This window comes from Rhinoderma darwinii, chromosome 3 (assembly GCF_050947455.1).
Source record: "Rhinoderma darwinii isolate aRhiDar2 chromosome 3, aRhiDar2.hap1, whole genome shotgun sequence".
Taxonomy (NCBI): Eukaryota; Metazoa; Chordata; class Amphibia; order Anura; family Rhinodermatidae; genus Rhinoderma; species Rhinoderma darwinii.
Window position 1 is genome coordinate 361,620,562 of NC_134689.1, and position 27,507 is coordinate 361,648,068.

General features: G+C 43.1%; 1 protein-coding gene across 2 annotated transcripts; it reads left to right on the forward strand.

Annotated features, from left to right (window-relative positions):
- The first annotated feature begins 1,529 nt into the window (after positions 1-1,529).
- On the forward strand, positions 1,530-27,163 carry SEMA4C (semaphorin 4C). Of its 2 annotated transcripts, none has more exons than XM_075858584.1 (15): positions 1,530-1,806; positions 17,724-17,851; positions 18,205-18,356; positions 18,447-18,509; positions 18,607-18,705; positions 19,841-19,937; positions 20,041-20,163; positions 20,708-20,859; positions 21,295-21,470; positions 22,325-22,469; positions 23,413-23,635; positions 23,744-23,859; positions 24,391-24,548; positions 24,682-24,749; positions 24,847-27,163. In XM_075858584.1, exons 2-15 carry the CDS (start codon positions 17,758-17,760, stop codon positions 25,689-25,691), a joined length of 2,511 nt encoding a protein of 836 aa, XP_075714699.1. In that variant the 5' UTR covers positions 1,530-1,806; positions 17,724-17,757; the 3' UTR covers positions 25,692-27,163. The 2 variants fall into 2 exon arrangements, with proteins under 2 accessions (XP_075714699.1, XP_075714700.1); XM_075858585.1 differs by having other exon boundaries at positions 20,041-20,157.
- The last annotated feature ends 344 nt before the right edge of the window (positions 27,164-27,507 follow it).

Sequence of the window (27,507 nt, forward strand, 5' to 3'; positions counted from 1 at the left end):
GATCACCTTGCCTTCCCCAAAAGTTTGATAAAAAGTGATCAAAAAGTTACATGTATCCCAAAATGGTATTAATAAAAACTACAGCTCACCCAACAAAAAACAAGCCCTCACACTGCCCAATCCAGGGAAAAATGAAACAATTTATGGGTCTCAGAATTTGGCGACAATTAATTGTTTTTATTTTGTAAAGTAGTATAACATAAAAAAACGTAAAAATTGCCGTATTCGGAGAATGAAGTTAAAGGGGTTTTGCCATGAAAGACATTTATGACATATCCACAGCATGTCATAAATGTCAGATAGATGCGGGTCCCACCTCTGGCACCCACACCTATCTCTAGACGGGGCCCCCTAAACCTTGTTCTAGCTTTTTGTGCTCACACTGCCTCCCGGCCACTTCCTGATTATAGGGCCGGGACATGGTCGGGAGTTACGGAAACAACGTAACTATCTGACATTTATGACATATCCTTTGGATATGTTATAAATGTCCTTCATCGGAAAACCCCTTTAACATGTAAATTTTAAACTACAAAATAATTGTTAAAAGTTTCTCAGCACATACTGGTACTTTAAATGGTGCCATTAAAAACGACAACTCGTCCCACAAAAAAAAAGCTCTTATATGGAAAAATAAAAAAGTGGAATATTAACTAAGTATGATCAATAAACTATTTGCAATGATGGACGTCTCAGATATCTGTGAAAAAATAGTCACATTTCCGCTTGTAACTCGACATGCATTCAGGTGCGGATTTCCTCTTTCCATTGGAAGGGTGAAATCTGCAAAATATTATCATAGACTATTATTTTTTCTTTAAATCTCATTTACTCAATAGGTGGAATCTTCAATTCAATTCTACATTTGTTACATGTAGAGTAAACACTGCGGAATTTCCGACCAGATTTTTTGCAAGAAAAAATGTAAATGCTGCAGAAAGAGAATCCGCACCGCCAGTCAGTTTCTGCGCTTCTTTTCTGCCGATTTTTCCCGCAGTGTGTGGATGAGATTTATTGAAATATCATCCGCTTGGCTGCTACAGTAATACGCTGCGAAATTTCCACGCAGAAAATGCAGACGGAATTCCACCGTGTTTACTCTACGTGTGGACGTCATTGATTCTTCAAACGCCAAATCTCGAATCGGGCAAATCGCTTCTACCCATTTGCCATACCTCAACACAATCCTACATTAGATGGTCAGTGCGGCAGAATTGTCTGCATGTTTATTACACACCAGAATATTATAAGACTTTAAACAGGATTTGGTTCCAAATGTGATATACTTGGGAGCAATACTGGCACTGTCCTTGCTGAGAGCTTGGCACAGACACGGGCAGCCTCAGGCTTGTGGAGATCACTGATCTGCTAGCTGACCCCTGTGCCTGCTCTGCATCCTGCAGCACAATAGAACTATTATACATATATAAAGTCTTGTAAGGCAGATCTAGCTCCAGGATGCCCCATCCCCCACCCCTTCACGTCAGAGTGGGCAGGGATTAAGGAAAAAAAAAAACCCTGGCAATTGAAGGATGAGAAGAGTAGAGGAGGAGGCGGCTGTAGTGCATCCAGTGCAGGAGATCGGGACGGGGCAGTGGGATGCAGCACAAGAGGAGCTGATCGCTCAGTGCACTGTTCTATTCTTCTATACATTATACCTGTGGATTGGACCTGGTACCTAGAGCTGTGTGCAGAGACTGTACCCGGGCACAGTGCGGGCATCATCTGGGACACTGCAAATCGTGTGCCCAGCAGAGGAGATCCAGCACCGGGAGTGCGCCCTGCACCGGATATTACTGGGAGCAGGTGAGCCTGGCACTGCGTGGCTATGGCATCATGCATATGTTTGCTACATTGTGCATGTCGCTGTATATATGGCTCTGCCACATGAAAACTATACAGGCAGTTGTGGCTCTATGACGTTTTGCATAGGGTTGTATCTGTGTGTTGCACACTACTCTCACAATTGTGTCTGGGTTGTGTTGTTGCACAGTTGTGTTTACTATCTCTTCTTATATAGACAGCTGTGTGTGTGTGTGTGTGTGTGTGTGTGTGTGTGTGTTGTGGTGCCGCACACTTGAGCGCTATATAGTATACACAAGTGTGTGTCTATGGTGTGGAGTTGCTCACTATTGTGCTAATAATTGTATATTTGTGGTGTGGCAGGCTTGGCATATCTACAATGGTGTGTCTGTATTGTGTTGCACACTTGTGTTGAGTTGGGGGCTGGGATTTCTTGCTGACTAGCAGGAGTCTGGACTGTATAAAGAGGAGGGGTGAGGTTTGTATATAGTGTAAAGGGGGGAGGGGATTAGTATATGGAGGGGGGGGGATTGCACGTGTGTGTGTGTGTGTGTGTGTGTGTGTGTGTGTGTGTGTGTGTGTGTGTATAAGGGGGGTTGTGTGTATCGGCAAGATCTGACCTATAACTTAGGATGGTTTACATATTGTGGCCTGGCGTGGTGGCATTGTAACCGTGCCAGTTGTAGGAAGACTATTCGCCTCAGGGGATTTAATAATTTCTCCCAACAAGCTACAACCTGAGCGGCTGACTCTTAATCTGCCCCATAATCTCTATATAACACTGGCAGGGTTGTGCCTTGTTATGGCGGAGAAGAGTCTGATGACAGATTGGCATTATTTGTGTCATTAGGAAGAACTCCTATTTCTACCATGATGGCAGACGACTTGGCGTGCAGCAGATGAGGATTTGACGTGGGTACAGGGCATTCGCTACCACAGGCTTCAGGCCTCTTTTAAGCCAGCAGCTGGGGGCATTGGCGCTGCTGGTAATCTCATTTCAATGACATATCATGTAACTCATTTTCCAGATGGGATGACTGCATTGGTGAATTATCATCAAATTATAATGGTCGGCCATTGCTCTGGCTTGTGTTACCGGTCAATAGACGGGTTATGTCAGGCAGATTGCTCCTCTCCCATTAGATGACCTCATGCGTAGGGTCAGGAATAGGGCCACCTGGTGCCGTGACTGTACATCAGCTGTTTCCATCTCCGATTAATCGTCATCTTTAGGGGATATATACACACACGGACCTGGTTTTTCCATATATATTTTTTCCCAATAAATCCGCATAGATGTATCCTCCTCGCCCATCTGTAAATGTTCACGACTCGCTTTTGCCAGCTCAGGCCTAATTTTCATAGTAATGCCGAGGTGGCGATGTGTAACTGTAATTTTACCGGAATTATTTACACCATTCAAAACGTGTGACCGCTACACTTGACCCCAATATCGCTGGTGGCCACTCTTCTATGCGGACATATTATACAAACAGCACCCGGAATCTCAGCTTCCTAGACCCCTTTGAGTGTGTCATGCAGTGACGTCTGGTTTTTCAAGTCCTTTGCTTGATCAGTTTACTCGACTAAAATAAATTTAGCCATAAACCCCCACATGTCAAAGTTTTATGTCTGTTAGGCTTTATTCAGACTAACCTGTAAATTGTCTGTGTGACGGCCGTTTTTTTTAATGACCGTCACATGGCTGTATGTGTTTCTATGGGGCTATTCACACCGCCGTTGTTTCAATGGACCACGGTAATGGCCTGTGAAAAAATAGGACATGTCCTATTTTTGTCCGTTTTCACAGATCCCTCAATAGACTCCTATCTATGAGGGATTCGGTAGTTTTTCATGGCCGATTTGACACCCGTTCGTCTGAATAAAGTCTTCGGTATACCGTATCTTCATTCTTGAGAGCTAAAAAGGGGCCCTTGTCCCTGTTCTTAGCAGGGTGGTCACGACTCTCCATTTAAGTGAATGGGAGATTCCGAAAAAGTAATTTAGAATTGTAGGGTTCTAGCAGCGGGAACCCTAGTGACCACACACATGGCATTATTGTAATTCTTTTTTTTAGGGGGTATTGAGTTTACAAATCGGCCCGCCCAAAGTCTGTCTTCTCTCCATCTATTGTTCTCTGTTATCAGCCACTTCAGGTTGTGGCCAGTCTTACTGTCGTTTTTCGTTAATGGGTTTTCTGAAAGAGAATGTTTTCCATAGATCAGAAATAAAATGTCTTCACCAGTGCAGTTCATTCATAGATGCTCCTTGTGACATCTCACTCTGCTTAATGGGAATCGATTACTCCAGATCGATGAATGGAAGCCTTCCATATTGATCTGTATAGCAGGAAGTATGGTGCTATACTCTATGTAGGTAGTAGTCAATTAACATTGGATTTCTAAGTGTATGGTACGTATATAATATATATATCACGCTCACAAGGGTCCAGGAAGCTGAGATATAGGGTGTTGTTGGTGGAGCTGTCCCCGTGAACACTATAGCCACCAATTTTATCCTTGATGAAAAAAAGCCGCTCTGAGACCACGCCACCTCCGGCGCTGTTTAATACTTCCAAGCGATTTATTAACCAATACACAATGGAGAAGCTATTAGCAGACCGCCTGCAGCGTGCTGCCATATTGACGTCCTCTTGGTGATGCTACACGTTTTCTACATTGGATATTATGACACCTTCCGGCCAAGTCTGTCATATTCCTAATTTATTCCAACGTACTGCGTTGGTGTCATATCTGTCTATTACTAAGCTAGTCTTCTATGTACGTTTGTTCAGGATATGTCGTATTTCATGTTTAATTTGTTATTAAATGGCTATCACTTTATACCTGTAGTTGGAACTGCCCTTATTTCACATATTTCTTCCCTAAACCTACGTTTATTTCCCAAAAATAGCAAAGTCATTTCGGAAAAAATAGGGAAAATTTGGAAAATTAAAATAATCAGTGACCATGTTGTTCCCCCTATGTAACAGTCAGGATCAGGGACCGCCATGGCAACTCTACAGTGTAGGGACTGTGACAAATAGCTCAGTGTACCTCAACTTCCGAATCCCCTGTACTTTGTGGGGGGGGGGTAGAGGAATATAGGGGGTAGCTGCAGTTGGGCAATTTGCGGACCCATTCATTTCTATTGGCCGCTGACACCTTTCCGCATATTTACGGATGTTTGTCTGTACCGTGGAAATGATCCACAATATATAGAACATGTCCTATTCTTGTCCGCGATTGCGGTACGAATTTGCCCATAGACGTCTATGGGTGCTTCCGCAATTGCGGACGGCTACGGATGTTTATCCGTAGCCTTCGGGTTCGTATTTGCGGACAATATAAACACTTCTGGTCGTGTGCATGAGGCCTTATACATGGGGGAAAAAGACTGGTAATCTATCTAATAGCTGTTATTTAAAATGCAGATGTGGTAGAGCGGAGTTTGTAACTCGGGATTATCACGATCTGTCTTGCATAGGGTGGCAGGAAAATCTACTGCATCGCTTTAAGGTCTCCTTCACACACACTTTGTTCAGTGTTTTAAAAAGCATGTAAAAACCGCCATGCGTTACATGTGATTTTAATGGCGTTTTTTTTCTTGCGTTTTCATTGGCGTATTTTGTTGTACATGTGTTTTTTTTTCTGTTTTTTATATCATACAGACCAGCTTATGGAGAAAATGGTAGAAAAACTTTATAGCACGCTGCATTTTGAAAAATAACGCCACTGACTACAAAAATCACCACAAACTAAAATCCTGTGTATGTAGGCTTGCTCATATTTTACTATAGACTTTAAAATAACATCTGGCTGCAGCGTTTTTTTTGGTAAAAAAAAATTTGAAAATGCCACCGAAAACGCGAGTAAATGCTGTGCGGGAATCCAGCCTAACTTCTGCTTCTATTGCTAGGCCGTGGCCCACTACTTGGAAAACAGGACGCCTAAAACAAATCTTCATTCAGGAGTCTGAAATATTCAATAATGAGTAATTAGAACAGGAAACAGTTTTTACCGGAATTTCCCTTTTACGCTAACAAATCTTCAAGAGACGGATTTTTCATTTAAAGCGGTTCTCCCATCCTAGGATATGTCATCATTTCCTATTTGGTGGGGGTTTGACTACCGGGACCCTTACCAGTCCTCTGGTTTTTCCCTGCACACCTACGTTCCCGGCCAGCCACTGTGCAGGGAACTGCAACGCTGTCTTATTCACATGGGGAGCGCCGACCACAGGCGGAGGTCCCAGAGTTCAGCTCCCCACCAATTATAATGTGATATTACAAGATGTGAAGACCCCTTTAACCTCTTGCCATTAGGGCTTCGTGATAACTCTATAGGCTGCCGTGGACTTTAGAAGCCATGTAGACCACTCCAGGACCCGGATTGACTAAAAAGATTTTGCTAAGTTCACACGTACCTCAGAATTTCTCCACACACTGCGTAAAAGACTTTGCAGAAAACATGTGCAGAAACTGACCTGCGGTTTCAATTCGAAGCATGTCAATTTCTCTTGCAAAAATACTGTGAAATTTCGTCTCAGAGGTTTTTTCAGCGTTTATGCTAGGTTTTTACACGGCCTAAGGCTGAGTTCACACAGGGCGTAAAAGCATGCAGCGTATACCGCCCTGTGTGTCGCAGGGAATTCTGGGTGAAAAAGCACACCAAACTATAGTGCAGTTTTTCGCCCGAAATGTCCTCTGCGGAAAACTCCAGCACTTAGCCAGCCTGCTAGAATGGCGTTTCATCCCATGTGACCACTACAGCCTGTGATTGGCTGCAGCGGTCACATGGGATGAAACGTCATCCCAGGAGGCTGCGCTGGAGAGAGGAACACAGACTTCTGGGTAAGTAGGACATTAATTATTTTTTCTGAGTTGCGTTTTTTTGTGGTGGAATCGTTGCGAACCAGCCCCAAAAAAAACGCAACAACTGCTATTTGTTGCAGGATTTACCTCCCATTGAATTCAATGGGGAAAACCCGCAACAAGTAAGCAGCGTTTACGCAAATACAATTGACATGCTGCGGAATTAAATTCCGCACCGCAGGTCAATTTCTGAGTGTTTTTTTCCACTCACTACGCAGCGTGTGGAAGAGATTTGTTTTTATCTCATCCACTTTGCTGCTACTGTATTTTCTTGTGGAAAATCTGCAGTATTTACGCAATGTGTGAACTGACCCTATAAAGTAAACGAACTAAAATGTTAGGGCCTTTTTACAAACTTGTGTGTTATCTAGGTGGCTCCTTGGATTGGTCAGGCCCTGAACTGTGATACTATGGAAGACCTTCACTTATATCCTCTATACTTCGTGTCCAATAACTACTGCACTGCGTTTGTAAATGGATGTAAATACTTTTTTATTCAGCTGTAAAGCTTTACATGGAGGCTGGTCATAGTGGTACTGGGAAGTACAAGGTTAAATATTGCATTGGGCTCTGATGCTGAACGTGAACGGATGGGAGGCTGGATAGAGGGAGTGCGTCCGTCACCTGCGGGCTGTATTGTCCCTCTTGCCTCTGTAGGGTTGACGTCACTCCTGCTGCCCTTGTGTCAGATTCCTTACTGTTGTGAGATGTTCACTTACTGAGGATGTCGGGTGCTTCACAGCTGGTGGGTTTTCCTCACACTTCCATTTCACCAACTTGCTTCCTGCTGGGCTGGTGTTGCAGGTTGGTCTGCAGCTTAGAAGTCTAGTGGTGGGTGAGGGGTCTGTGCATTGTTACACGACTATGGGTGGAGTGGACTACATCAATGGATGAGGTGGATTGGGCTACATAGGCACGAGTACAGATGTGTACTGAATGTATACACAAAGTGGAGTTGACTGAAGCTAGTCTGTCCACTGTCCACTTCCTATGTACCCTCCACCTTTTTTATGTTGAGCTTCCGCCCCCCCCCCCCCCTTACTCGCCTTTTTATGTCGCACTTCTCTATAAATTGTCACTTTTAATTGAAACGTGAATAAAGTTGTATTTGTACGATCCGTTTTCTGAGAAGCTAATTCAAATGTCTCAACCAATATGGCTGCACAACAAAATAGGAACATTGGAATACATCTAGACAAAATTTGGTAATTATTTACTGAAAGCCCCAACTTCTAATTTACAATGCTGATTTTATCTTTTATGGGGAAATCTATTTTTAAAGGAGGTTTTTTTTTTTTTTGTGAGGACGTCCATATGCCATATTGGGGCATACAGCCATCCTAGAGAAGCGTCTCCCGCTCTGAACCTCCCTTTATTAACCAAAGCTGCACCTCCTGGAGAAGGACATGTATTACATGGTCACCCATTGTTTTCATTGGGCACCATGTAATACCTAATTTCTGTCCGCGGCTTCCGCCAGCGATAGGTCAGCTGATCACCTGCGGGTCCTCAGAGAAGCGGTTGCCCGGATGGGACAACATCTTCAAAAATATTTGGTCGATCATTGTAAGGCCTTGTTCACACGGCGCTCAAAAAAAGACGTGTAAACGCGTCAAAAACGCTAGAGTTTTTGCAAAGCGCTTTTTAAAGTACAGGCATTTTTTCCGTGTTTTTTTTTTTTTTACTCATAATTAGGAGTCCTGTTGACTATGGGAATTAGGTGAGTTTTACGCGCCAAGAATTGACCGTTTGCTTCTTTTTTTACACCACGTGTTTTGTATGCACTACCATGCGTTTTCCCGTTGATGTCAATAGGAAGCTTAAAGCTCTTCCGTTAGCTCTTTTCCATCAGATGACCGATTATAAGTGAATTGGATCCACCATAGAGTCAATGTGAACAGAGCCTAATAACGTTATGCTTTTCTGTCCTGCAGAGGTACCGGTATGCTGTAGATGTGTATTTTCTATGCGTTTCAAATAGCTGTTGGCAGATTGTTCGTTTGACCGACCGCTATTCCTCCCGACCCCCCCCCCCCCCCCCCTACAAACGCATGCTCAGCTCGGACTCTTCTGGCAGCGGCTTATCTAATAACGAACAAAAGGAATTGGGCATGTTGAAATTTGACATGCCTGACCCTTCTCTCCCCCCAACATCTGCCGCCGGGGGAGAGTCGGGATGCCGCCATACATGTGGGCTGGTCCCGCGGGTTCGGTCAATATACATCTAATGTGTATGGCCAGCCTTATATTAAAAAGTACTGTGACAAAACCCTTTATCTCGTGTCTTCACAATCAGCAGGTATAATGGGAAACCACACCCTAGGAGCTTATTGCTGTAGTGGAATAATGGAAGGTATTGTCTGTATGGGGTTTTGGAACAATGTTTATTGTAAGAGGTGATAATATTTAATTGGTCTCATAGTCCTCTCCATACGCCGATCCTTTCAAACCTCTTGTTTACTTGAAAGACACTTTGCAAAGCCTTTCTGTGTCGCTTCAGTATTTACTCTGCGGGGTGAAATTCTGTATTATATGGGAGAGTCTGCTACAAATAAACTCAATCAACGGGTGATAATCGAAGCGCTGAGTGAAAATATCACCCGTGGCGGTACACCCTCTTCCTGTTTGGTTGTAGCTAGTTTTGTAGAGGATAGACTAGGATGCATTTGCAATACAGGAAAAGCAAGACCTATTGCTTCTGCTATGTAAGGGATCTTCTCTATGCTCTTTGATATAGACATAGCAGAGCTGAATGTGGCTTAGGCCCTATTCACACGACAGGGTTTCCCGGCCGTTCAAAAAACGTCCGTCACACGGCCGCAGTAGGAACAATAGACCCCAAATGGGGCTATTCACACGACCAATTTTTTAGGACATGCCCTATTTTCGGCCGTTCTCCCCGCCGCCCGGCTCCCATAGAAGTCTGTGTAATACACGGCCATCACTGGAATGTGTCCCGAGTGACGGCCGTGTCTTCCATCGCAAGCGCTCTCTCCTTCTCCTCCTCACAGTGCGAAGTGCGTGTGAGGAGGAGGGTATTTTTTTTTTGCTCCCCGTAGGAGCGGAATACCCAATCCCCGGCCACAGCTTCGGCAACGCTGTGGCCGAGGATTGGGGATTCCGCTCCAGGAGAAGTCACTGACTACACTGTCCATATATGGACACAGTGACATCATGCACTTCTGAAGCGGAAACCCTGACCCTGTGGCTGGTGTTCAGACATGATCATTTATATATGCCTTCTTTCTATATCGACTTATTAGAAATCCTGTAGACATGATATGAAGTCTGCTGAGAACAGGCCACAGATCAAGGCAGATATCGATCAGGGATTTTACATTACGGATTTCAGACAGCCGTCTACTGAACGACTTGTCACTCATGGGTGGTCTGTGATGGTTGCCATTTGGATGACCGCGCCATAAGTTAAAACAAAATCGCTGATCGATATCTGCATTGATCTGTGGCCTGTTCTCTGCTTCGGTTGATGGGATGCCAATTTGTCATTTGTCGCTGGCCACAAACGACTTTCCAAGACTGCACCCAACAACGAGAGCTTAACCAACCGTTTAGATTTTTCATAGGACAGTCCCATAAACCAAACCACAAAAGGGGCATGATATATGCCAATCTGAATTAATAGGGGGGCATTTCAGAGACTAATAGTGATTCAAATGTTGGCAAGTAGGTCTCCATTGTAGACCGTTTACTACGGCTAGGAGGCAGCTTACTACAACAGAAACCTTCCCACAGGAAAATAAGATCGAAGCTGGTCAGCAGCGCCCCCCCCCCCCCAACTAATCCGCAAACATGAACACTTGGATCAGCAAGGCATGTTGGTTTACTGCGATAGGGAGAAGCGAAGGCACTTATCTCCCGGAGGAACAAAAGATCAGACACTTCAGGAGAAATGTGTGACTGGCTATGTCTTCAGCTGTTATTGCTGGGGGTACAGAAATGGCTTTTTCTGAAATGTTATATTGGAGGCCTATTCCTCACTGGACATGTGCGCCATTGTGTCAATCTGACAGTGAAGGGGCTGCAGGCCTTATAACAGGACCACTGCCCCTTCTGTGGGGGATCCAGTGGACCCAACAATCACAGATTGATATGGTAAGATAGGCCATCAATGGAAAAACCCCTGGTGGAGCCTTACAATCTCCTGAAATGCTGCTTACAACAAATAGATTGCATTTAACGGTACAGTAAATGTAGATAAGACAGGCATTAGGTTTAGTGTCCCTTTAGGCCAAAATGTCACAAAACTGGTTTGTAAAAGGAATATATCTGATGTGGCCACAAGATATCCCACATAGTTTCAGAAGAATTCCTGTCCAGTCCTGTTTTAAAGAGGCCCTGTCACCACATTATAAGTGCCCTATCGCCTACATAAGGAGATGGGCGCTATAATGTAGGTGACAGCAGTGCTTTTTATTTAATAAAACGATCTGTTTTCACCACTTTATTAGCGTTTTTAGATTTATGCTAATGAGTTGCTTAATGCCCAAGTGGGCGTATTTTTACTTTTTGGCCAAGTGGGCATTGTACAGAGGAGTGTATGACGCTGACCAATCAGCATCATGCACTCCTCTCCATTCATTTAGGCAGCGCATAGGGATCCTTTTAGATCCTTATGTGCTGTCTTATACTAACACATTAACAATACTGAAGTGTTTAGACAGTGAATAGACATTCCACGGGATGTCTATTCACAATCTCTGTCTGTGGTAGTTACAGCAGAGGAAGTGTGATCTCGTGAGATCTTGCTGTAAATGACAGGTTACAATGAGATTACACTTGCTCTGCTGTAACTACCATAGAAACCGTAATGAAGTGCAGGGATTGTGAATAGATATCCCGTGGAATGTCTATTCACTGTCTAAACACTTCAGTATTGTTAATGTGTTAGTATAAGACAGCACATAAGGATCCCTATGCGCTGCCTAAAAGAATGGAGAGGAGTGCATGGCGCTGATTAGCATAAATCTAAAAACGCTAATAAAGTGGTGAAAATAGATTGTTTTATTAAATAAAAAGCATTACTGTCACCTACATTATAGCGCCCATCTCCTTATGTAGAAGACAGGGCACTTATAATGTGGTGACAGAGTCTCTTGAAGTAGGAATTAAACTAGGAGTCCACCTAAAACGTATGAATTCTGAAATGACCAGAGGAACCAAAGTAGAAATCTCTGGTTTCACAGTGGTCGACGGTGGTAAAAGCCTAAAAAAAATTCCTTAATAAAAAGTTGTAGCTCGTTGCGCTTTCTAACATCATAAACCCTTTATATCCATTGACCAGCAGAGATCCAGGGTCTGCTCCGAACCAACGATAGAAAGCAAGACCAACAGGAAACCTCATTGACTTTGTGTATGTGCAAGAAATATTCTGGGGGCCCCTTATTACTCAACAGGCAGGACCTTTCAAGATTACAGAAAGCTTAGAAGACGTGCACCAGGAGGGAAATTACACCAACTGCAAGATATACTATATATATAAAAGACAATTCTAGACAGAGTCTACATTTTTTTCCGGTAGAACGGAGTGTCACGCTTGGGTCAACTTCTCATGATATCACAATAAAACCCTTAGGCTCTATTTACACGACAGGGCCCGAGTGTCGGCCGATAAAAACGGCCGCTTTGGAGCGTTTTTAATGGCCGATTTTTTTTTTTTTCCCTGTCCGTTTTAAAATCGGATGAATTTAATTTGTCAATTTTTTGCCACACACTACCCTCTGTAGATACTGCCACAGCCCCCCTGTAGCTGACGCCACACAGCCGCCCTGTAGCGGACTTCTCCTGGAGCGGAAACACCGGCCACAGGGACGGGGATTCTGCTTCAGAAGTGCCTGATGTCACACTGTCCATATATGGACAGTGTAGTCAGTGACTTCTCCTGGAGCGGAAACACCGGGGAAGGGGTTTGAGTGATAATTGTGATCCATTACCGGAGAATATACCCGCTACACACTGATTTTGCTCCGAATATATAATGTGTTAGATTTGTTGAGCAGGGTTGATGTTGGCTCCAAGCATATAGTACCGTTCCCATTTAACCTAGCTCAGGATATATGAATATTTTATATGAGTGGATTATTTGTACGGAAACACTTATGGCAGCAGACATTTAAAGGGATATCGTACTGTTTATTATTTCTACTTAAACAGGCAGTAAAAAAATATTCGTTTTTCTGATGGTAAAAGAGAATATGAATCCATGGCAGCAAAACCAACTGAGCTTGTCAGAGATCATCCATATACTCCCATGTAAAGCAGACCGTTTTAGTTTTTGCATCACTTTTCCAATCGGTTGCACATTTACAGTATGATTATTTTATTTTTTTTGTATATTATGTCATGTGCCATGGTCAAAGCATCAGTTAGCAGTACCCATTTAAGCTGTTTGCTAGATGAAAAGCTAATTTCTTTACATGCAAAGTGGGAGTTTTTCAAGATCTCTGCTTACTGTCAGGGAATGCAAACATTTTCAACTTTACCCGTGATGATTAGCTCCGGCTCACTGCTGCTGGGTTGTTGTCATTGGTGAGAGCCTGGAGGCCAAGAGGAAGACATTTGTGCTCCTGTTTTTCAGTGATCTGCAATTGCCTACAAGGGTGTAAGTTGTAAACCGGAATAAGCTCATAGTTCTAGAATTGTTCAAAGTTGTAAGCAATGAATATACTCTATAAGAAAGGTTCATTTACACAAGACTGAACAACTCCTGCCTAAAGATACCATGATGGTTCAGCATATCTCCCTCCTAATGAGTTTGGAGGTGCAATAATCGATGCATCTATGGTGACCAGATGTAACTTGAAGCTCCCCAGCCAAAATACAAAATTGATTACGTATGTGCCATTTACAATGCCGGTGTCTTATGTGACAGAGATGCCACCTTAGGCACCAAGGCCCAGGTACGACTGCTACCTCTACACCCCCTATTGCCCATAGATGTGACAAATTGGTTTAGGATTTTTTGCTAAAAAATTGTTACATGATGGTTGTTTTTGCCGTTATCATTGCATTTAGTAATCCAGGGTATTACAAATCTGATATTGACAAGGATGGGTTAAGGCTCTTTTACACGGTCCAGTGATCGGGCAAACAAGCGTTCCTACGAGCGCTCCTTCTCGAACATTGCTCGTTCATCGACTGATCGTTGCCCTGTATACACAAAGCAAACGCTCGTTCATCTTCTGATCAGCTTGTTTATGTGGCCAATAAAATGCTTGGTAGTTGGCAGCACATCTCCCTCTGTAAACAGGGAGATGTACTGCGGACATGAGGAAAATGTATGGGCACAAACGATCGCTCGTTCCTATACATAGCTGCTCATTTTTCATGGTAAAAGGAGCAAACGAGCATCGGGCAATGAGCTGTCTTGTTGATTGGCGCTTGTTATCACGGCCTATATATGGCCTTGTAAAAGGACCCTTAGTGAGTGCAATTGCAGCCACGATATGGTGCCCTGATCACCCCAGGACCGACTGTTTTATGCAGTTGAAGGTGCCGTTAAAGCTCTGTCAGGCAATTAAAAGGGTGTCTAAAATGTAACCCCTGCCCCCCAGAAACAGCTCCACTCTTGTCTAGGGGCTGTGTCTGGTATTGCAGCCCAATCTCATTCAAGTGCAATATTTTGTCTAAAGTCGCCCTGTAGGCATAGCCATATCTGTCCTTTAACTGACCAAATTTCAGTCATCTTCTACTTGTGAAACTACAAGGCCAAGCATTTCCTATTCACCTCTGACAAGCAGAAATCCCCACGTCTCTGATTTCTTTATTTGCAATTAGTGTCCCTCTTCATATCGCCCCCTGCCCCATTTATCGTATGTTTGGGTCATAACAAAGGAAGGGAAGACTGGGATGGGGGGAAGCGGTCTTTCTTACAGGAGGAAGTGTCTTTCTGCGGCCTCCTTGCTCCGATCCCAGGAAGTGTATCCTGTTTAAACTCCCACCCTCATCCCTTTCTGCTGCTCCATCCTCCTCCACAGTTTTGGCACGGCACAATCCTTTTTATTTTTCGTGATTTTGTACAGTATATTGAGTCATTCCGTTAACTCTTTGCTGCCGCTGAGGAGACTTACATCAGCAACTTCACAGCCATTTTAACCTTGCCAAGAATGGTTAATGTCTCAAGTCCGTTTGTAATTTAATACAGATCTCTCCTGGAATAATCCATATTGTGCAGCTGCAGTACGACAGAAATGTTTTATAAAACCTCAGGGTGGGTAATGGTGAAAGTCAGCGTATCATTCTGTATGGTGGGCGAGCATGGCATCATAAGCCACTTATCTCAGATGGTAAGCTCCTTTTCTTCTCTTCACTGCCGAATCCATTGTAGTAATGACCTGAATGTTAATGTTATATATACAGAAGGGTGGTGGGGAAAATGTGTACGTGTGCAGATCCTTCAAAGTGGATTACGCTGCTTTCCAGTGACTCTTTCACTTTCCCAATCCGTGCCAAGCTTGTGGTCTTGCATTCACTCCCTCCAAGTTCAGAGTCCGGCTACTTCAGGGCGTGGAGAAATCTCTCAAAAGAGCCCAAAATATAATTTCTGCACCGATGTCTGAATATTTACAGGATCGGAGCTTCCATTCTAGCACAAGATTGACACCATCTTGCAAATACAAGTATGGGTGACCATTTAGACATGAGATTTTGGCTGAATAAACCCCCCCCCCCCCCCCCCAATAACATGCACAATTGACTATTTTGAGTGGGGATAAAAATCCGTCTGTCGCTTCTGGCAGGAAACCAGTTTAGGCAATGAAAATCCAGTCTACATAAACCAGTAGCTCCCACAGACACTGGATTGTCACCAGATCTGCCAACAAAATTCCAGTCTATTAATGGGCATGCATGTTTGGCTTGGCAGTGAACGGGTGGGGAACGATGGGTTTGACCAGGAAAAGTCCAATCTATCTGAACTAGCCAACCTTTGGGATGTCTAATAGACTCCAAGGACCTTTTCGATTTATCATCAGATCCACCACCAACATTTCTGAATGAGCAGCTTCCACTGCATGAAAGTCCATGGCCTGTTCTCCGTTGGATAATGTACATAAACACACAATGATGAAATGACTAGGTAATTGAATTTTCGTCGTGAACAATGGTACCTATGGTTGGGTTACGCTGCTTTGGTTTTCTGAAGCTTAAAATGGTCTAGATCGGTTCTGCCAGGTCAAACGTCTGATGTGTCTGCTGTAATAACAATATCTTATTGTTCACCTACTTGGGGTTTGCTCCATATGGACTAATGGGGATCCAGACTGGATGCATCCTTGTAGAGGGTGCTCCAAAACCGGTCCTTGATGCTTAATTTTCTTCCGGGTGGTTTATATTAACAAATCAGTAAGAGTTGAGAATACTTCATTTGGATTATGGATCATGTTCTTTTAGTGCTTGAAACATTCAATAAGTTACAATCTTTTCGTTCATAAAGATTGCCATACTATCCATCCTTTTGTTTGGTCATTGAGTGGCTAATACAGGGGGAGGGGGGTTCAAAGGAAATGTTTCTGCACTATTGTGTAGGTATCTAGCGAGGTCTGCGTTATAGTTACTTTTCAATATTCAATTAAATAAACTTACATAGGCTTGGGGACAGACATAAACATACAGATAATTCGGCCGATAACCCGCCACCAGTGGATCTGCCGAACAAGCATTTTTATTGCCGTTTGACAAGGAGGATGAATGTATGCCACTAGTTCAGCTTGGAAAGGACTCTGCCTCGTGCACACGACCATAAGGGTTTTTACTGTCTGCAAATACGGATCCGTAGTTATCCGCAAGTCTTCGGCAAAAAAAAGCAGGGAGGAATCTTGGGGAATCCCCTGGCATTGCATAGCAACGCTTCCGCAATTACGGCCGTTCCGGATCCACCTCCGTAGCCGACCGCAATTCCGAAAGTTCCCATAGACTTCTATGGGGAGTCCGTGACGCAATTACGGACAAAAATAGGACATATTCTATATTTTGCGGATAATTTCTACACCACGGACACACATCTGTAAATCTACTAAAAGGTGTCTTTGACCAATAGAAATGAATGGATCTGCAATTCGATCTGTAATTTGAGTTCCCCCTATATACATTAAAATTAGCGGGATCCGTAATCGAATGTTTATGCTCATCCTTAGATCGCCTTAAGCTGAGCATTTGATATACCAAACAGGCATGTTATTTATATATTTATTTGGAGGCATAGAGATAAGCGGTTTCCAGATACTGCCGCCACTTGACTTTGGGGAAATAAAGTATTGGACTATGTTAAAGTGAACTATACAAGCGCGGCTGGGTTTTCACCATAGACCTAAGATTGTCAGGGAGATTTACTGACAGAAATCTCATGTCTATGGCCAGCTTAAAAGACAGCTAAGCCCATGAAAAGGGGATCCATCATTACTCTGATTGGGATACAGACGTAAATCTTAAAAATACCTCAGTATCCTATTATCTGTGACCAAAGTTGTAACTACCAGAATAGTGGGCATAGTGGCTTCTGTGGGCCCAACATATGAAGGGAGTCCACCTCTACTCTTAAAGGAGCCTCCGAGGTGAGCGGGAGAGGATAAAAACTGTTTTACACACGGGAATGAATGGTTCAGTCCTAACCGTTTCCATTTTCTGAATTCGCAGCTGATGGTGATCGTGCTGGAGATGGGCCCCACAGAGCGATTTTGCTACGGGGCCCGACGGTTACGTTAGGTCCCTATGTGTAATCTTTAAACTACCTACGTTCAACACTAGAGAATATGAGTGTGTTTTTTGCTCTTGCTTTCAATTGAATACAGCTGCCTGGAAAATAGATTGAGGTGGGCTGATGCGTAGGTGAATTAACATTGGATTTCCTAGAATTAGAGGAGTGCTGAAAGGATTTAAACAAATGTATAGGTCCATATGGAGCTGTACGTCTTAAACTCAATAAAATAACATAACTGAACCTTGGCTGAACTCTATACATGTTGAGGTGAAAAGTTAATAATGTGACCCAAGTGCCCTTTAACGCCCGTTCATTTTTGTTCTGCCTTTGTAGACTCCCAGACTCAGTCGGCGGACCGGACGAGGTGATGATTCCACGGTGGTTGTGTATTTTGGCCCTTTTAATAAGCGTCGAAGTCAAAGCATGGAATCAGATGCCACGCAAAACGGTGCGATATTCAGGTGAGACTGCCTATTGCTGGCGCACCCCTTGCCAAATTTTCTTAGAGTACCGACAGACAAAGGAAGGCCTGCTGAGGCGGGTTACGTTGCTTCTTCTGTATGATCCTTTTAGGTCGGTCTGATGTCACCTGTTTTTGTGCAGTTCATGTTCCTCAGGGAGGTGATGTCATGGTGTAATTATACCTCTTATACCCCCGTGTGACATTGCAGCTAGTGACTAGTCACATGACCCATCGACTACATGACTGGGAGAAGCATCTAGGGAAGATGCCGCTCACTAAACTGTCTGTTCTGTATGTCATTGATGTACTGTTGGCACTTTTCATTGATGACCATCATTTTACGTGTTTTAGGATTCTTTGAAAATAGTCAGTCCTGGCGGGGCGGCATCTCCCACTACCTAACTCTTACGCTGGATGAAAGTCGGGGTGCACTGTATGTAGGGGCACGGGAGATCATATTTTCACTAGACCTCGATAACATTGGCAAGGAGCTGAGGACACCGGTAGGCATCTTAAATATACAGATTTTATATTTTACACCTGTATGACGGCATTTGAAGTGTTGTTTATAACATGTGGCTTTCCCCTGTTAGATTATATGGGAAGCCCCGAGTGACCGGAAGATGGAGTGTGTCAATAAAGGAAAGAGCAATCAGGTAATGCTGTGGTCGGCTGGAAAAAAAACATGTAATCTAGTTCCTTCTTGAGGTGAACACCTTTCCTCTTACTTTGCATTGTCTCTCTTCGTTGCAGACGGAATGTTTTAATTATATCCGCATCCTTGAAAAATATAATGAAACTCATCTCCTTACCTGTGGGACCTACGCTTTCCAGCCCAAGTGTGCTTATATAGTGAGTAATGAACTTGCTGTAGTACCTGAGCAGCCCTCTACGATGGATGTCTTTGTACTGCAAGAGTAATATAGGATTTATTATGTCATGTGAGGTTTCTGCAGTAAACCTGTTTAACCCTTTCATGACCAAGGGTCATAGTTGCCCCTGTGTCCAGGTCAAATTTTCCATTTCTGCTACGCGCTTCTTTAAACGAGGCAATGTCTCTTTATTTTTATTTGAATTTCATTCATTAGATGTGAGTCTGTAGAAAACTTTCCTGTGGCGCCTGTCTGTATATCCTTCCTGTATTATCTGTATAGACGGTGCAGCAAGCTGTATTATATGGCAGCTGCAATGAATTGGTGTTAATTGACAAAGAAGTGTAATAGATTATAACATTCTCCCGGAAGTGACAGAGTACAATCCCCTCTGCCAGAGACCTGCGAGTGACAGTGGAGATGCATATAGAGACTTATGTGTGTATATGGTGTTACCATTTTGCCTTATCTATACCTGTCATTAAACTTCCACCCTCTGCTGATTCTGCCCCAGTCTACACAGCAAAGCTGCAAGTGAGCTGCAGAAAACAGGAAATGTCAGCTTATTATGACTGCTGTGTTTTTTGTTTTTTCCTAGGCAAAGTTGCATAAAAATCAAATTTTTATGCTAAGCAATTTTTGATCGTACCTTCCCTTTTAAGAGTAGATGACAGAGTTTATGTAGCACAATGGGAAATAACAATGGCACTGATCGTATTAGAGATGAACAAAAGTAGGGAAGGCTATGGAGATGCTCTTCAAATATGATATTGAGTCTTGCTGAAATACTCAAGTAGGGCCTATGTCGGAGACAGGTGGCCACGTGCTGCAGTCACAGCTGCACAGATCTGTGTAGTTTTCTGTTGCCATTTTTGCATCGGTTACCCTCCGTAGCTGAAAAATACACTGCTTGGCTTCTAGCTCTGCCTCTTTATTTAGTGTGTAATGGTATAACTTTCCTAGAAAACTCTTAGCTCGTGAACTCGGCACACAGGGTCTTCAGCCAATATTCTTGTGGTATTGTTTTATAACTTGTCACGTTCAGTGATCCATTCCATCTAGAATATACGTATGCTCGGCTGCTTCATGACAAGCTATGCTTTTCTTCTACCCAGGAGCTGTCCACATTCACTCTGGATAGTGTCAACTTAGAAGATGGGAAGGGAAAATGTCCATATGATCCATCTACAGGCCACACTGGGCTTGTTGTAGGTGAGTAAGTAGATTGTGTGTTTCCTTGTTGGGGAAAAGTAGACTCTAGTCTGGGAGAAGTGCGTAATGCAGTATATACAGTAAGTGTCTTTTTATATTTCAGATGGGATCTTGTACTCTGCCACATTATTCAACTTCCTTGGTACAGAGCCGGTAATTCAACGCAGTATGGGGCAGCACAACAGTATAAAGACGGAATATCTGGCAACGTGGCTGAATGGTGAGGGTACATGATCAACTTTTATATCTCTTCTTGACCTTCTATAGCACAAGCAGCATCCTATTATGTGTGTTCACCTTTTCTTAATGATGCCCAGGATAAGGGATAGGCGGAATAGGTGACCACCTAGGGCACCATTGAGGAAGGACAGGTTGGACTTTATTACTGTAATCGATGTAGAGGCAAATGAGTGGCTGGCAGACCCTAGTACATATCCTATGGTTCTGCATTGAGAACTGCATGTGTGGAGGGGAATGGGGAGCATATATTATAAATGGGAACATTAGGGATTGTTTGGGAAGAAGGGCCGCAGTGGCAATTAAATGAATGCCCAACGGACCGCTATTGTGCTGAACTTCTGGGACCTGCTTTCTGAATTCCCTGGCTTGGACACCACTGGTTATGAGAAGAGTTGAGGATAGGGCTATGATGGGCAAATCTACATAAGTTTGTTGCAGTTCTTCCAACTTTTATGTCCATTCCTTTCTCTTCAATAAACCTAGTAATCTCCTGCACACGATCTCAATGTATGTCTTCTCTCTCCTTCCAGAGGCCAAGTTTGTGAGTTCTGCTCATATGCCGGAGAGTGTGGATAATAAGATGGGTGATGACGACAAGATCTATTTCTTCTTTACTGAACGTGCCCTAGAATATGACTGCTATAGCGAGCAGGTGGTGTCCCGGGTGGCCCGCGTCTGTAAGGTTGGTTACGTTTATGCTGTACGGTTCTTTCAACTTTTGCAAAATATGGCTATATATGAAGGCCCTTCATTACGTTATATTCTGACTTTTTATTTTTTTGAAATATTTATTCTTTTTGTGAATATAACCATCTCATTCCAACCCCCATTAAGTCATTTCAAACCTTCTGGAAAGAAAATTATATTAAAGATAAATTCCATCCAATTTTCAAATGGAGCGTCTGATTTTCCCTTCCCACATACAGAAGTGAATGGAAATGGAGATCCATTAGCAGTGACCTGAATTTGCCCTGATGCGGTCTAATACACAGACGTACATCTTTGTAGAATTGCTCTTTCTAGTATTCGCAATATGGCTAATTTATTTATAAGACTTCCCATTGTAGTCTCTTGTTTCATAAGACGTTTCTCACACCATATGCTTATTCTCTTGCAGGGAGATTTAGGAGGGGCTCGTACTCTGCAGAGGAAGTGGACCAGTTTCTTGAAGGCCCGGCTAGTGTGCTCCATTCCAGAACTTCAACTTCACTTTAACCTGTTACAGTCTGTGTTTACCCTGCGTACTGGCCAGTGGAGGTCTACACAGTTCTATGCCGTCTTTCAGGCACGCTGGTGAGCCTTTATTAAATAACAATTAAAATACAAAAGTATCTTATGCACCATGATGCTAAAAAAAACTAATCGGTAGACTATATAGCGGCTACAATTCCTATATCATATAATAATGCAGATGTGGATAAATAAACGTCACAATTTCTATTATGTACTAGATGATTAATCACAACAGGAAGCAAAATGTAATTTCACTTTAAATTAACCCTCTAATTTATTTTTGCTGCAGCCCAGGAGATGAATACTTATATTATTTGCCCACACCCACTGGCAGATCCACATGTGATATATAATCTACAGTATTGCAACAACATAGATCTTTATACCTATATTGGCAATCAGTGACCTACATGTAGGTGTCTATTTTTATCCATGCAGCTTTTTAGGGAGCTCTTTGTACTGCAGATGTAGCACTGCAGAATTTGACTCTTTACCGTCTCTTTTATGCACTGTGATTGCTGTTAAGATGATGACTGGGCTTTGCTATATCTGTAGGTTTTCATGAACTGACAACTGAGGACATTACTTTAAACATTGGTTGTTAAAGGGGATGTCTCAATAAGACCACCTCCTTTTTAAAGCGAAGCTGGCCCAGCGATCAGCTGTTATTGCCAGGGGACGATGCATCTGTCTTTCCGTTGCATATCAAATTCAGTATTACATGGTGGACATTCAAATGAATGGCAGATTATGTAATGCATGGGCAGTCCAGTTCCGCCAGAGAGGGAGACACTCTTATAAAGCATTTGGGGGGGGCTACTAGGGCATATGGAAAAACGTCTTCATGAGTCAACCTTTTAGGATGAATCATACTTGCATACACACAAGAACCTAACAGTCTATCTGTCTTTTAGGGGTGATGTTACCGTGTCCGCAGTTTGCCAGTACGCCATCCAGGACATTCAGAAGGTCTTCGATGGACATTACAAGGAATATCGCGAACAAGCCCAGAAATGGGGTCGTTATTCTGACTCTGTGCCCAATCCACGACCCGGATCTGTAAGTTTAGAGCAGTAGAAGTAATCGAGTGTGTAATGCAATCCAATAACCTTACATGAACTGCCTATAAAGGCTGCAACGGCAAATGCTGCTTATCCCTTGAGACAAAGCCAGGAAAAGATTGCTTAAGCACAAAGGACTATTTCTGGTGACTTAACAATTCAGCTTAAAGCATAAAATAGTCTGGGAAAACCACTTCATAATATATTCCACCCTCTTCTTTTGAAGGTACAACCTTGTCCTTTTAGGCAGCTTTTACCTGGTATCATAGTTGATAATTAGGGCACCCATTATGCCATTTCCAAAACCTGAAGGTTGGCAGACGACTGTGTTATGACTGATTTATTGTGTGATGACATCAGCAGTCTCTAGCAAATGCCACTGGGGGTAGGACTTGGCATGTTAGTCTTTCTCCTACGCTTAGTTATTTTTTGAGACTTGCGTATTTGTGTTTGAGAAGGACATCTTGATCCACGGCGTAGAACTAGATTACCATACCACTCCACAGTGGTAGATAAGGGCCTGTTCACATCACCGTTCGTTTCCGCTGAGGGGTTCCGTTGGTTTAACCCCTCAGCGGAAAGTCAAACGGAAACCTCCGCTTCCCTCACCAGTGAACTCAATGGTGACGGAAACCGAGCTAATGGTTTCCGTCTGTCATCGTTGTGACAGGGTTCCGACGTTTTGACGGAATCGATAGCGCAGTTGACCTTTAGCTAGGTTTCCGTCACCTTAGAGTTCAATGGTGAGGGAAACGGAAGCAAAGGTTTCCGTTTGACTTTCCACTGAGGGGTTAACCTGACGGAAACCTCGGACAAAAACCCTCAGCGGAAACGAACGGTGATGTGAACAGGCCCTAAACTTAATGTAATTGTTTATTCTAGCCTAAACTTGTTTATGTTCCTGTCCTTTTATTTTCTGAATGAAACTTCTTTCGTTCCAGTGTATCACAAATTTCCACAGACATCACGGGATGAACAGCTCGATGGACCTGCCTGATAACACTCTCAACTTTGCCAAAAAGCACCCTCTTATGGATGAATCCGTTCAGCCTGTTCAAGGCCGCCCTCTGCTGGTCAGGAAAGGCGTCAACTTTACAACTCTTGCAGTGCACAGGACTACAGGGCTGAATGGGGAGTTATATGATGTGCTCTTTATTGGAACAGGTCAGTGTTCTAATGATGCCTCTATCACAATAAGTGGGGTGTTTGTCATCGTTCTGAAAGTTGCCCATCTTCAACACCCCGTTTTTTTCTTTCTTTTTTTTGCTACAGGAAACGGGTGGCTGAACAAGGCTGTACGTGTGGGTTCTACTGTGCATTTAATCGAGGAACTTCAAGTGTTTGATAAGCCATATCCAGTCCACAGCCTGGTCCTGTCTACTCGGAGGGTGAGAACATTTTTCTGGATCACTGATCATTTCCACCTGGATTTTTAATAGGCTGTTTAGGGTCTTCTTTTAGCTCTTTGATGGTCTTCTTCTTAATGCCATTACAAAAATATGGCTAATATGGCAGTGAGAGATAAAGAATGGCAAGGTGTGAGTTCTCCTTTTCTATTATCTGCCTTTCGCTTCAGTGGCAATTCTGCTTCGTGTTGAAGAATTTAGTAATCTGAGGCACACTGGTTGTTAGGTTTTCACATGACCTAGCTGTACATATGGACACAAACGGGTAAAGTGGTTTTGCAGGAGTCGCCCAATGTAATGCCCACCTCCAGCAAAAACAGTGGCGATCCAGTTGATTTGATGCATCGAGTCAATTTGTCCGCATTATACAGCCCAAGCTGTCCTTATATAGAGCACATTACCAGGATTCTTATGGCCAAGTATTCTTCTCTCCGTTTTTTTTAACCACTTACTAGGTGTTTACATTTTTGCCTTCTGTTTGTGGATTTGTCTGACCTTTCCTTTCTCTTACAGTCTTTTCTCTATGCTGGTTCTCCGTCTGGGCTGATCCGACTTCCAATGGCAGACTGCAGTAAATATCGCTCCTGTGCAGATTGCATTCTTGCTCGGGATCCCTTCTGTGCCTGGAATCTTAGCTACAGCCGCTGTGTTGAGTCTAATAACCAATATGAGTGAGTAGCCGCCATATCCAGGGAATGTTCAAATTGTTGGGTTGTTATATTGGTGACTTACACTGAGAATGAACGCCTATTTGTGCAATGTTTCTATGTTCGGAAACTTCATGCTAAGACTTCTCTGTTGTAGGGATGCGCTGCTTCAGGACGTTCAAGGCTTCGATACATCCATGTGTGAAGTTCAGTATATGAAATTATGTAAGTTCATTTTAGCTTTTGTTTGATGTAGAATTAATTCATTGAGAATGTAAAATGATTTACCCATGTTTTCTTTCTTTTTTTTTTTGTCTTTCAGCAAAGCCCTCGTCACGAAATCTCACTGTGGCCATTGGGACAAATGTTGTTCTCCCTTGTGAGCTGACCTCCAACCTGGCGCAACCCATATGGAAGTTCAATGGTCAGGATTTGAGACAGGATGATAATGACTCTGTGCTTTATGATATCACCCTTCAGGCTCTGGTTATCCTTGGAGTAAATGTTCACCACTCTGGGACATACAGTTGCTTTTCGGTTGAACAGGGGGCCCAGTTTGCTTCAAAACATTACCAGTTAAATGTAGTGGCTTCTCCATCTTTGACTTTTGAATCTTCTGCTCCTATGGACGGTTTGGGTTTGGTGTGGATGATGGTAATAGCTCTCGGGGCTGTGTGCTTGGCCCTTTTTCTGGCTGTTGTCTACCTCCGAAGAAAGCTACAAGATGAGATGGAGAAAGGTTCCAAGTCCTTGGAGAATACTCTTGTATATCCCATCCAGTTGCCATCACAACCCAAAATTGCAAAGTGCCTGCCTACTGCAGACTCGGACGAGAAACTGTGGGACCCTTCCTCCTACTACTATTCTGATGGATCACTTAAGATCGTTCCAGGTCATGCGTTGTGCCAGAACAGCACTGGTTCTTCCTCTCCATCTGGCAATGGCATCCCTGGTCAACCACTACCTTCACCACCTCTTCATTCACCTAACCATATGCTGCTCTCAGGTGTTCGGGGTTCCAGCAGCAATGGGTATATACGACTTACGCTAGGTGGGGGAGTAAATGAGGAGCGCCCACCACTTGGGGACCTAAATGAAGAACTAAGGTGGAAACTGAAGCAGAGGCAAGCTTTGCCGGACTCCAATCCAGAGGAATCGTCTGTTTGACAACACTTGTTGCCACCTGCACAGTTTGCACTGTTTTATTTTTTTTCCAACTTTTTGTTTTGAACTACCTCAGGGACTGGAGATTTGGGGGAAGGATGTGGCCAAAATGTAACCCCCCCCCTTCGTCTCCACTGCAGATGTATGGAAGTGAGGAGAAGACCTATGCAGTACTTCCTGACCCGGCATACTAGCTCACAACTTCCCTATATCCGTGACTTGTATAACTTCAGTGTTTGTAAATCTTTCTTGTAAGATTTGATGTACTCATGGGTGATGATGAATCCAGAGTGTAATGGAGGAACCAGTCATCTATTCCTAAAATCCTTGGCCAGAAGAGCAATAACAGATAGAAGACTCGGCAACCTGTTTACTCTTCCTGTCTATCACGGTGTAGGGATCACTCGTTAACCACTTAGTTGCCGATCGTGATTCACACTAGGTTTAGTGGTGTATGGCAATAAAATCACTACTGTTTCCTATGGCATTTTTACACAAAGTTTACAGTGCATTATAAGCGACGTCTGTGTAATACGCCCAATCCTCGCCGAGTAAACCGCCTATTAGAATAGAGGAAAACCGACAGCTGTTGTGTAACGGCAAGGACCGGTATTCACGACCACCCACTTTTTGTTCTAGCTTGCCGGCTCTTATAATTCCTACAGAGATCGAAGGCTTTATGTTGGCCGTACCCGTATTGGAGAAAGGAGTGAGCGCTTATGGGAAATCTAAAGAAAGTAGGTTTAATCATATCCAATTTGTACTAGAATTCAGAGGCAGTGTATGGGTACATTTTAAGTTCCCCCTTGAAAGCTGCCCAAGCCTTGCCTATTTAACCCCCTCCTCAACCGTCACATGCAAAATGACTGCTTCAATCACGTAATTGTGATGCAGCCCAGCCTGGTTGCTGAGTGTTCGTGTAAATGATGTTTTTAGACGCATGAAAATGAATGTGAGGATGTATTAACAGTTCTACCTTTACAATGGATCTAGAAGCTGGGACAATCCTTAAAAAGAAAAAAAAATTCTTCTATGATTCCATGCAGTTCTATAACCCCAGCCCTTCAATCATTCCACAGTGAGTTATAGACGAGAACATTTCAGAAATCCATAGACAAGATCAGGACTTGTGTGGGTTATTTTCCCTCGCTGCCAAATGCCATTAACTTTTTTTTTTTTATATATATAATAAACTCCCGGCGAGTGGTCGAAGGGAGGGATGAGAGAGTTGCGTTGTATATACATATTCTATTCACTGTTTTTAATACCAAACCTCCTTGGGGTCTGCACGCTAAAAATATCTTTTTTCCATTCCTTCTGTAAATAGGATCCTCTGTTCTCAGGCTCTCTCGTTTCCCTTGTTCCTGCTCATTCTGTAGTTCACTGTGTAATTTATTTGTCTGTTTGAAATATATTTATTTGCTGTAAATAAGTATTTTTATATTGAGAAAATAAAAATTGAATTTAAACAAGAAGTCACATTTTATTCCTTCCCCGCACAATTTCGTTGTTTTCACCTCCTATTTAGCTACGAATACTTCTTGTTTTTGGATTTAAAAAAAAAAAAACTGCAATGTAGCCGTCAAGGTTAGTAGATGATAAAATATTTTTGGTATAATGGAACGTTCTGCAACCTTCTAATACGTTTTTAATTCCCAACCGCTTTCAAAATCTGTCTGTCACTGAATAAAAACTTCCGTTATTTACGTATAGATATTTATTTTGTGTGATGTTCAAGCAGGTTATAAGCTCATAATGAGCCATGTACTTGTCAGAGTTAGGGCATGACCACACGTGGCGGATTTCCTCCGCAACTGTC

Bases quoted from the DNA above. Each gene is read 5' to 3' on its own strand.
- SEMA4C (XM_075858584.1), top strand. From the start codon at position 17,758: ATGATTCCACGGTGGTTGTGTATTTTGGCCCTTTTAATAAGCGTCGAA. The intron at 18,706-19,840 runs GTGAGTAATGAA...TCTTCTACCCAG, and splicing joins AGCCCAAGTGTGCTTATATA to GAGCTGTCCACATTCACTCT. The intron at 22,470-23,412 runs GTAAGTTTAGAG...CTTTCGTTCCAG, and splicing joins CCAATCCACGACCCGGATCT to TGTATCACAAATTTCCACAG.